General features: G+C 35.4%; 1 protein-coding gene across 1 annotated transcript; it reads right to left on the reverse strand.

Moving 5' to 3' along the window:
• Window positions 539-4,796, reverse strand: LOC100626501 (olfactory receptor 10R2). The gene has a single exon (XM_021089606.1). The coding sequence runs from the start codon at window positions 1,791-1,793 to the stop codon at window positions 822-824; it is 972 nt and encodes a 323-aa protein (XP_020945265.1). The 5' UTR covers window positions 1,794-4,796; the 3' UTR covers window positions 539-821.

The following is an 11,972-nucleotide window of genomic DNA, read 5'->3' on the forward strand; positions in this document are numbered from 1 at the left end:
AACAAAGAGAAAGATGTCTACAATTCATCCAACTGGACTTGGGAGTAGCAAGAATGCACAATATTCTCTTTTAGATTATATATGGACCAGTTAATTTAAAATGAATTTACCCAATAATGCTTCCAGAAGAGATAGTTTTCTTCTAAGAGGATAAGAAAATTTGTGCACTTTAAGAATTAAAAAATACATTCACAAGATATCAGCCAGATGCAGCTTCAAACCTGTCACACACACAAAAAAAAAGTAGTAAAAGTTCCAAGTAAGGAATGCTTCCACAAAGCCATAATGGGTTAGCAGGTTAGCACATGAGAAAGACAGTATACATTTGCAAAACCCTGAGAGCATCCAGAGCATGACAGTAGCATCAAATAAGAACTTTCCTCCAGGAGTGCCCATTGTGGTTTAACAAGTTTAAAACCCTCTAGTATCCATGAGGTTGTGGGTTTGATCCCTGGCCTCATTCAGTGGGTTAAGGATCCAGCATTGCTGCAAGGTGCTATGTAGGTCACAGATGTGGCTCAGATCCAGTGTGGCTGTGATGTAGACTGGAAGCTACAGCTCTGAGTTCACCCCTGGTCTGGGAACTTCCATATGCTGCAGGTGCAGTCCTACTTTCCTCCATATAGTTCTCCTTATTCCCTAATGTAGTCCCTAAGTACCAGTTACAAAAATTAGTAGAAAGATCAGTGGTAGCGGCACTTGATCTATAAGTCTACTCCCATTGGCCCAATGTAGACTTCACAAAAACAATTCCAATGCAATGGTGAAATGCTTAGCATTAAATGAAATTTAGAACTTTAGTTATTACAGTAAACTGGGCATCAGTTATAGAATTTCAGGGATCCTTTCTTCCCCAACGCTTTTCTAATAGCAACTTGGACATCTTTGTTTCTGAGACTGTATACTATGGGATTTAATAATGGAGTGACAATGGTGTATGTCACTGTCACCAGCCTATCCCTGTTGGACACAAAGTTTGCTGTTGGTCTCAGGTAGATATAGGAAGCACAACCGTAGTGAATAATAACAACAGTAAGGTGAGAAGCACAGGTAGAAAAAGCTTTTCGTCTACCCTCAGTAGAAGGAATCTTCAGGATAGTCCTCAGAATGCAGACATAAGAAACACAGATGAGTGAAAACGGGACCACAAGTACAAGAACCCCACAGATGAATATGACAAATTCATGAACATCTGTATTTGTGCAAGCCAGACGAATAACTGGTGAGATGTCACAGAAGTAATGGTTGACTTTGTTGGCACTACAGAAAGGGAGGCTGAAAACTAAATACACTACTGTTAGTGAGGCCAAGAACCCACCAATCCCACAGGTGGCTCCCAATTTTCCACACACGTGCCAACTCATAAGGATGGGATAATGTAGAGGGTGACATATGGCAGCATAACGATCATAGCCCATCACTCCCAATAGCAGGCAGTTGGTAATAGCAAAACCAAGGAAGAAGAACATTTGGATGGCACAACAGATGAAGGAGATAGTCCTGGCCACAGAAAGGAGATTGAGAAGCATCTTGGGTAGGATGACAAAGGTGTAGAAGGTCTCTGATGTTGAGAGTATGCCAAGGAAGAAGTACATTGGTGTGTGAAGGCTTTTATCCAGGCGGATGATATTAACAATAGTGACATTACCACTGAGAATGACGAGGTATAGGGAAAGGAAAACCACAAAGAGGGCAAGCTGAATTTCACCAAGGCTGGAGAAACCCAGCAACAGGAACTCCGTGACCATGGTGAGATTTTTCGCCAAGACCTGAAAAGGAAAGAGGTAAAACATATTCAGGTACACAAATACAGGAATCTAGGATATGCAGACTTGTGTTCTAAGAAAAAATTATGCCCTCTCCAGTTTCTAGTAGCCTCTGGTTCATGGTCTCCCTCTTCTTTCTTCAAAGTTGGGAAAGTTACACCTCTTCCTCTGACTCTGATTCTGCCATCCACTTTGAAGAATACCATGATTATATGGTCACACGCAAATGATATAAAATAATCTACCTAAAGGTCAGCAGATTAGCAAACTTAATTCTGTCTCTAGCCTTCCTCCTTTTTCATTTAACCTAAGCTATTTACATGTTTCTGGGCTTGATACATGGACATCATTGGAAGGTCATTATTGTGCCTACTACAATAGGAATACAATGCAAAAAATGAAACAGAGAAAACAATTCTCTTTTTAATAGCATCAAAAAGAGAATCAATTTTTCTAAAGGAAGATGCAAGATACATATACAGAAAACCATCAAAATAGTTGAAAGAAATTAAAGATTTAAATAAATGAAGAGATAGCCACATTCATCGGTTGGAGCACGCAACATAATTGGGAAACAATTCTGAGCAAAATGAGCAATAAATTCAACATAATTCTTATAAATCCCAGCAGACTGTTCTTGTAAAAACTGACAAAGTGATCATAAAATGTATATGGAAAGAAACTAGTGTAGCCTAAATAATTGTGAAAAAGAAGGGTAAGGATGGAAGGTTTAGGAGGTCTGTGGTGGCTCATCGGGTTAAGGATATGGATTTGTTACTGCTGTGACTCGGGTCATTGCTGTGCCATAGACTCCGTCTCTGGCCCAGGAATTTCCACATGCCATGGGTGAGGCCAAAAGAAAGAAAAAAGTAAAAAAAAAAAGATGGAGGGTCTATACTTTCTGATTGCAAAACTCACCCTAATAATGAAGTAATCAAAAAAGTATGGCACTGGCATATATAATTACATATATACACAACGGTAAAGACTGACAGTCCAGAAATACATACTTCAAAAGGTACCATTATGAAATCATTGTTAAACACAGAGATAATACATATTTGTAAAGCATATATCTGATAAGAGATTTGTAGGAAAAATACACATGTATTTCTTAAAATTAAAATAAGAGACGCATGCCATTTAAAAAATGGGCATACTCTTTTCACTAGACGTTTCATCAAAGTATATCAGAGGCTAATGGTATACAAAAGTATGTTCATTCATCGTTAGAGGAATGTAAATTAAAACCACAATGAGATGACTGTTCGCATGCAATAGAATGACTATAACTAAATTAATAGCCAATAAAGGTGCTATGAGTATGTAGAGAGACTAAAACCTTCACATTTTGATGATGGGAATATAAAATTATGCAATCACTTTGAAAAGATTTTGCAGTTTCTTCTAATGGTGGGTATAAACTTACCTATTAACAATATGATTCTCAGGAATATACCAGAGAGAAGTGAACACTATCATACAAATATTTTTATGTAACTGCTCTCGGTAGCATAATTTATAATGGCCAAAAGAATAAGACTATCCAATTGTCTATCAATTTATGAATAAATACATTTATTGATAAACAAAATCCGATATTCTCACAAAATTAAATACTATTCAGTAATAAAAGGAATGAAAGTATGGTATATAGCACAACATAAATATCTTCAAAAACATTACATGAAATGATAGTAGCCAAGTGCAAAAGACTACATATTGGAAATTCTATTTATATGAAATGTCTTGGAAAAGAAAATATATATTAGCAGAAAGTAGATTAGTTGTAACGTTGGAATGGGGACAAAATGGCATGTGACTGCAAACAAGTAAGAGGTATGTTTTGGGGATGAAGCAAACGTTTTAAAACATGATTGTGTTGATGATCACATAACTATCAATCTGTGTGAATTTCATAGTATATTAAGTTATTTTTGAAAGATCATTTTGAAGGAAATTCAGATATATTGATGATTTAATTTTTCATATATTTATCTATTTTAATCACTAAATGGAGACCTATGGGACACTAGAATCCAAATTTTTATTATTTGAGTCCATCTCTGGAATGTTTAAGTGTTTCTGGAATACATCATAGATCTTCAAAAATTGAGGTTAATTTTAAACATAAATTATTTACATTGCTAGTCTGACAACTTAGGATTTACCATGATAGTAATGCTTAATTCTATCTCCAAACCCCAATTAATATAGCCATAAGTATGTGCAAAAAGTAGAAGAGAAGATCCTACACGTGAGCAGAGGACTGAGAGAGAGATTCTATTAAATTCCATACAGGGGCCAAGCTGGACTGCCAATTATGACTATTTATTTCACATGCCCCCCCCCGAACAATCTCAAAATAGATATTCAAGAAAAATAAGAAAAGGCATGTTCTTCAGCTGATTAAAGCCAATGAAACCAAAAGAATATAATTATCCTGTATATCAATATTTATATATAGGATAACTATACTCTTAAGTGACCAGAATTACTCCTACTACCTTTCATTCTCTCTTCCTTTACTCATCATCATCTCAATTTATAGATACATGTGGTGTCCACCATACTTAGATCAAAACATGGTCTGTTGTAGGGTAATTGAATTGTGATACATAAACTGCCTCCCTTTAGAAAAAAAATATAGTGTATATAGGCCATGGGGTCACGAAAAACATTGTAAATTGGAGTCGGGATTGTCAACAATCTTTTCTGCAGTCAAAAAGCAAAGAAACATAGACTACTTTTGATTTTCTAGTCCAGCAAGGACAGAGAGAAAAACTTGATAATTGGGGAAGATAAGAATAGATTCAGTCATTAAGTAAATAAGGTAAAATTACCTTAGAACAAATTTATTCTATATTCTTTGCACCTAAACCTCCCAAGTTCTAACAAATAGAAATAAGAATCTTTTTAAGTCTTTTTTATTAAATGCATTAACAAATATTGGTCTAGGAGAAGTCTATGTTTGATAAGGATTAGGAAAAATTTTTTTAAAGTCCAAAATGACATTATATAAAATATACAGGAACACAGAGTCCCCATTGTGGTGTAGTGAGTTAAGAACCTAACTGCAGCTGCTTGGGCACTGTAGAGGCCCAGGTTCAATCCCTGGCCTGGTGCAGCAGGTTAAAGGATCTGATATTGCTGCAGCTCAGATTCAATGCCTGGCCTGGGAATTTCCATAAGCCAGGGTGCAGCCATAAAATAATAATAATAAAAAAATACTGGAACATAATAAAATGAAGGATAAACCTAAAGACTTGAAAAATAATCAAGTCATGCAAATATTTTACAGAGTTCAGCAAGTGAAAACTACAGCAAAACATAATAAAAGAAAATGTCAAAAAACAAAAACAGCTGTGAACAGAAGAAAATTTTGCAAAATTAAAAAATAATTAATTAAGTGTAACTAAATGAAATAGAGAAAGACTTTAAAATGATTATAAAGAACGTGATAGATATAGAAGAGTAGCAAAACAGCTCCAACATGCACAGTATTAAATAAATTCAACATGTAAAAATGTTAAAAAGAATTTCCCTGATATAAAAAAGATCTACACCTACACACTGAAATGATCTGCCATCCTTTCAGGCTACTCGTATCCATGACTATCCAAACCCTCACGAATACTGACCAAAAACCGTAAAGTTTAAGACATAACATAGTCAATATATTATATTTAAATATGATGAAAAATTATCTGTGACTTTGAGCAAAAATATTGATTACTAACATTTAAAAATCATGTGGATTTAATACATATATATTATCTGACAACAATACACAATGCATTATGAGAGTGTGGAGATTTTCAAGATATTCAAGGAAGGAAGTTTTACCAAGGATTTTCATACACAAACATACAAATGATATAGAAAAATAGTTTTAAGTATGCTAATGCTCCAGGAATATTAAAACCACTAGCTTTTCCTTTCTTTTCTTTTTTTCATTTCTTTTTTTTTTTTTTTTTTTGGCTTTTTAGGGCCACACCACAGCATATGGAGGTTCCCAGGCTAGGGGTCTAATCAGAACTACAGTTGCCAGCCTACACTACAGCCACAGCAATGCTGGATCCTTAACCCAATGAGCGAGGCCAGGGATCAACCTCATGGTTCCTAGTTGGATTTGTTTCCGTTGTGCCATGGGGAACTCCAGCTTTTCTTGATGAACTCACTAGATGAGGAGATCCATTCGCCAAGAAAATTCTGGTGGATCTTTTGGCCAAAGGAAGAGGAAATACAAAGTAAAGTAAAATAAATGTCACAAAATAATATCACCTGCATTCTACATATTAGAAATACAGGCTGTTTAAAGCAGCGATAAAAGGAAAATAAATGCCTTAATTATGCATAAGCAATTGTAATAAATATTTTTATAAAATAGCAGAAATTTAGAAATAAAACAAACTAAAGGGAAACAAAAATATAAAGTAATACAAATAAAATTAAAATACATAAAAATACTAGAACACATACAAATATGCACAAATACATTGATTCCCTGAAAAAATTAAATGTATATGTTTATTTAAAGTGCTTAAATATCATTTGCTACATAAGAAATATCCTATTAGTGGTGTGACTTTGAGTATCTCAAGTATCTTTATTTTTTTTTATTTATTTATTTTTTTTGCTGGGCTCTTTTCTCTCTAAACAAGCCATCCATTCAAAGACATTGATTCTGAAACTTTATGCTTATCCCACCACTGAAGTTATAGAATCAGGTGCAGGTGAGTGGTCAAAAACAGAAGCTTTAATGTGCAAACAGAATAATAGACAGAAATAAACCACTGGAGAAAGTACACAATGATGAGTGACCCTTCTTTAAATTGAATCTTCTGTCCCGGTCCATCTGTCACATGTGCACCTGCATGCTAGGTGGGAGTTAAAATATATTTTTTACTCTGTTCTGCAGGTAAAACTATGAACATAGAATACATAATACATGGGCTGATAGCTTTGGTGGGAAATGAATTTTTTTTTTACCTCTTCAGGTCCCCGGATTCCCAAATCGGGTGTTTTTGACATGACTGATTCTTCTCTAGAGGCAGCAGAAGAATCTGAAGAGAAACAATTTTTCTGAAAATGAAAAAAATATATATGTATATATGTATATTTATCCATGACACTCTATTTTCAATCCTGTTTGCCTTTCCCTCTCATAATTAGAAAACAGACTCATGCAAGGCAAAAATCTACAGATTTTGGCCTCCAATGCTTTTGATGTGAGAAGACCAAGGGGAGGTGAATATTTTCAGAGTTGTTTGGGAAGCAAGGTTACATGACCCTAAGAATGAGAAATCTGGAATTGCAGACACAGAGAATAGCTTAAACAAAGTGGCCGGAAATAGGAGAAAAAAATGGGCAAGTAGGTATTGAAATAATTCAGCTGGAAAGAAGGGGTGAATGCAGAATAATTAAAAATTTTATTTAACTGAGTACCTTCTTACTGAAAACTTATAATGATCTCTGAATACTTTATAAAGCTCCAACTTCTTGGTAAAAAAAAAAAAATGTGGAGGAGGGTTTTTGATATATTGGGCTCTCACCACACTCGAAATTGATGTCTTCCATCTACCAGATTTTATCCCAATATTTTAATCACAGGGAAATTCAATAGTTCATTGGGCATGCAATGAGCCATGTCATATCACCCTGATGACTTTTTTGTTTGGGGCAGATCCTTTGAACTCTCAGGAAGAAACAAATAATTTGCTCTCATTCCTATAGCACTTCCTTCAACTCAATAAATTTTTATTGGGTACACAGTAAATCACAGCCACTATATTAAATGTTTGGAATACATCAGTGAACAAAACAAGATCCCTGCCTTCATGAAATATATATATTTTAGAACTTCTCATATTTAAGGTAATTCTAGAAAATGATATCATTTTCTCAAAAAAAGTCAAGTTCTTAGAGGGTAGACACCATGTTGTTCATTTGACAAAAGTCCACGTGTCAGGCACCAGGGATTCATCTACACCCCTCTCATCCCCACCAGCATCAGATTTCCTAAAAAATAGCAATATTCAAATTTTATGTGTGATAACCAATGTCTAAATAAACTAATGAATGAATGAATATCCCAACTGATTTATATGTATATATCTGTCATATAGCTGGTAAAGGTGTTAAATGAGCAAAAATAAAAAATAAAAAAATAAGATTTATATGGTGAAGAAGCACTATCTAGATATAAAGTTAAAAAGCATTAATTCATATTTTTATTTCAGCATTTTCTGAGTAAATAGTTAAATCTCCCTAAATCTTATTTTCTCTACTGAAATTTAAAATACTATGACAATTGATGGCATAAGTTAAAATGTAGCCCAAAATTATACATACAAAGCACTAATTAAATACATCCTTTCTTTCCTTCTGGATATTGATATTATGGATACCTCCTGTGACCATTCTCCAATATCTCTACTGTTTTCCTTTCTTCTTAACCTTAAAATCCCAACCTCTGCATCATCTTGTCTCCCCACCCAACTACTTTGCCTATTACCACTCTTCAGTCCTTATCTATTATATATACATAGACCACAGTTCTAAAAATATCTACAGTATTTCTTAATTGAACATGAGATAAAATGCATAACTAGTGATGAACTAGGAGATGTAATAAATATACTGTAAGGTTTTAGATTATTTAATGGGCCATATTATTCAAGTTATGAAGTAAGAAAGCCAAGTCACCAATGTAAAAGAGTTTCATGTTCCCCAACATGTGAGTTCTATAGAGGAATGCAGTTTCTTATCTTTTATCATGGCCTTTCAGAAAAAGTCTAACTAATGTGATGACAATTCCCAGTATTCACATTCCGATCTTCCTCTCATTCTCTTAGAATTGTTCAAAGCAATAGCAAAAGACTCACCACCACACTCCTAAGAACTACTCATTGTGATGACCCACTTACAACATGAGTGAGTGTTATTAATAGACATCTTTTTGGTTATCTGCATTAGAGTAAATGCATTGCTTCGTAATTTCACTACACATAGCCCTAGGGAACCACTACCGCATTGCTCCTGTTGAAACAAGTCCTGCTTTCCCTCAGTTGGGAACTATGGTCTAAGGGGAAAATGGGGCTCAAGGCTCTCAAAGATAAACTACGAGACTAGGGCTGCTTTTTAAATTCTAGATTCCCCAGTGAGGTGACTCATTAGAAATCTGGAGGCTGCTGGACATAACAGAAAAGACTTGGTAACACTCTCCATGGTCTTTCCCTATATTTCTTCATCCTTTGGTTGGAGGCAAGAATTTCCTATGCTTTTCCATCTGCACTCTAGCCTCTATTTCAAAGAGGAGTATGTTGTGAGAAATGACAGAATGAGCTGGCATAGTTGCACCAGTAATAGCAGCAAAGAACAACTCTAGAAGATGCAATGTAATGTGACAATACTCACATATAGGGCCAGAGACATCACTTACCTGCTTATTATTCCAAAAGCAAATACTTAGTTCTTACTTCTGTCAAGAAGTGTGTTATATTCAGGTGATGTGGGCTCAAATAAGGATAGCGCCCCATAGGAAATTTAATCCCCATGGGAGGAGACAAAGAAAGAGCTGACCACAGTGTGCCCTGATGGGGGTGGGGAGGCTATGGGAGAGATGTGCATTCAAGATATGCATGTCACTCTGAGAGCACACGGAAGAGAAATATGAATTAGGTGGTAGAAGTCAATAAAAATTTCTTAGACATGGTTATGCTTGAGTGAAGTTTTTAAATCTGAGTAGGGGGTAGACAAATAAGGAGAATGAATAAATTTCTAGAAAATCTCTAATATATTTAAAGATAAGGAGGCATGGAATAGCAATTACATTGATAGAAATTTTAATTTCGGGGTTAAAAGTTATCTTTTTATTTGTTATGAGCTATTGAAGAATTCATAATCTAGGATATTATCTGATTAGATTCTCATTTTATAAAATTAATGATGACATTGATGCTGATAATAATCTACAAGAGTGACATTAGCAAAATAACAGAATATAAATCTTCCACTATCTTACCTCCAAAGAACACTGGTTTTGACAATTACTCATGGATGAGAATACCTTTAAGTACACACATGGGTCCAGTGGAGAACTTCCACAACTGCACTTTAGATTAAAAAAAAAAAAAAAATTCCAAGATTGTAGTATGCATTGAAGAGGTTAAGTGGAACCATTTCCCTTTACCTGCCTTATCCTTTCTCCAACTCAGCACCAGGAAAAAACTCCCATGATATCTCCTAGAGAGGAAAGTGAGAGCACATAGTGAACAATCAGCTTCCCAGCTGTGAAGGATACTGCCAAAGAAGCCAAATATTCCTTCCTGTCCCACCAAGAATATTGAGATATGTTGCATGACTGGGGGTGGGGAGAGGCTGGGAGAACAGCAGCCAGGGCTCTCAGAAGACATCAAAGAGAGAGATGTGGATTGTACTAGCCATTTTTTGTAGACACTATTAGGAAGCCCACCCATGAGCTTCTGGGGATACTTCATCTGCAGATCCTCCCAGCTGGCACAAGGGCACTCCCAGCACTCTGTATATCTTTCCTATAAATCTTCCCACCCTGTCAGTGACTCCTTATACACACATGAGGGCATTGGGAACGAGTTTTTGAAGATACCTAATTAAGTCATGCAGAAATCTAGTTCTACCCTGAAGATTGAGAGAAACCAAACAAACTTTAGCATTCAGCATTCTCTTGGGGTAAGCAAATGCGAGGCTGTTGGCCCAAACTGGCTTTGCAGGATCAAGAGAAGGAATACAATCCTAATAAGTCCTCCCCCAAGAGAAAGCAAATAGTGTGGACTAGACATATCCCTAGAACATGTCTCAGAAAATCACAGAGTCCTTATGACATCTGACAGGAAGTATTTATCTCCCAAAAATTGTCAATAAAGACTGAAAGAAGCTATTGCTTCTTCAAATTCAAAAACAGCAGTACAAGATTCAAATACATGAAAAATCAAGGAAATATGACACCATAAAAAAACGCAATAATTTCCCACTAATCATCCCTGAAGAAAGGAAGATCTAAAATTTGCCCAATGAAGAATTCAAATTAGTTGTTTTAAGAAAGTCCAGTGACTGCAAATGGCATTATTTTGTTCTTTTTATGGCTGAGTAGTATTCCATTGTGTATATAGGTGTATGTGGTTCATCTTCCTAATCCAATCATCTGTCAATGGACATTTGGAATGTTTCCATGTCTTGGCTATTGTGAATAGTGCTGCAATGAACATGCAGGTGTATGTGTCTTTTTTAAGGAAAGTTTTGAGTGGGGTGGATTGGGAGCTTGGGGTTAATAGATACAGACTATTGCCTTTGGAGTGGATTAGCAATGAGATCCTGCTATGTAGCACTGGGAACTATGTCTAGTCACTTATGATGGAACATGATAATGTGAGAAAAAAGAATGTATACATGTATGTGTAACTGGGTCACTATGCTGTACAGTAGAAAAAAATGTATTGAGAAAAATAAAAAAAAGAAAGTCCAGTGAGCTACAAGAAAACACAGAAAGACAAATCTATGAAATCAGGAATATAAAAAATGAATAAAACAAGTTAAACAATGAGATAGAAATAATGAAAATGGGAGTTTTCATCATATCTCAGAGGGTTAAGAACACAACTAGTATCCACGAGGTTGCAAGTTCTATCCCTGGCCTTGCTTAGTGGGTTAAAGACCCAGTGTTGCCACAAGTTGTGGCATAGGTCACAGATGCAGCTTGGATATGGCATTGTTGTGTCTGTGGCATAGGCCAGCAGCTGCAGCTCTGATTCAGCCCCTACCTGGAAACCTCCATATACTGCAAATGCAACCCTAAGAAAGAAAGAAAGAAAGAAAGAAAGAGAAAGAGAGAAAGAGAGAGAGAAAGAGAGAGAGAGGAAGAAAGAAAGAAAGAAAGAAAGAAAGAAAGAAAGAAAGAGAGAAAGAAAGAAAGAAAGAAAGAAAGAAAGAAAGAAAGAAAGAAAGAAAGAAAAAGGAACCAGCAAATTCTGAAGCTGAAGAATACAATAAATGAAATAAAAAAAGTAGTAGTTATCAATGATAGCAGTCTTACTCAAGCAAAAGAAAGAATCTGTGAATTCAAAGAAAAGTCATTTGAAATTATCCAGTCGGAAGAGGAAAAGAAAAAGAATGAAAAAGAGTAAAAAAAGTTTATGTGAGCATTGGGACACCATCAAGAAGAAACTT

The sequence above is a fragment of the Sus scrofa genome, chromosome 4 (assembly GCF_000003025.6).
Source record: "Sus scrofa isolate TJ Tabasco breed Duroc chromosome 4, Sscrofa11.1, whole genome shotgun sequence".
Taxonomy (NCBI): Eukaryota; Metazoa; Chordata; class Mammalia; order Artiodactyla; family Suidae; genus Sus; species Sus scrofa.

Coding starts and splice junctions, on each gene's coding strand:
- LOC100626501 (XM_021089606.1), bottom strand. CDS start 1,793: ATGTTTTACCTCTTTCCTTTTCAGGTCTTGGCGAAAAATCTCACCATG.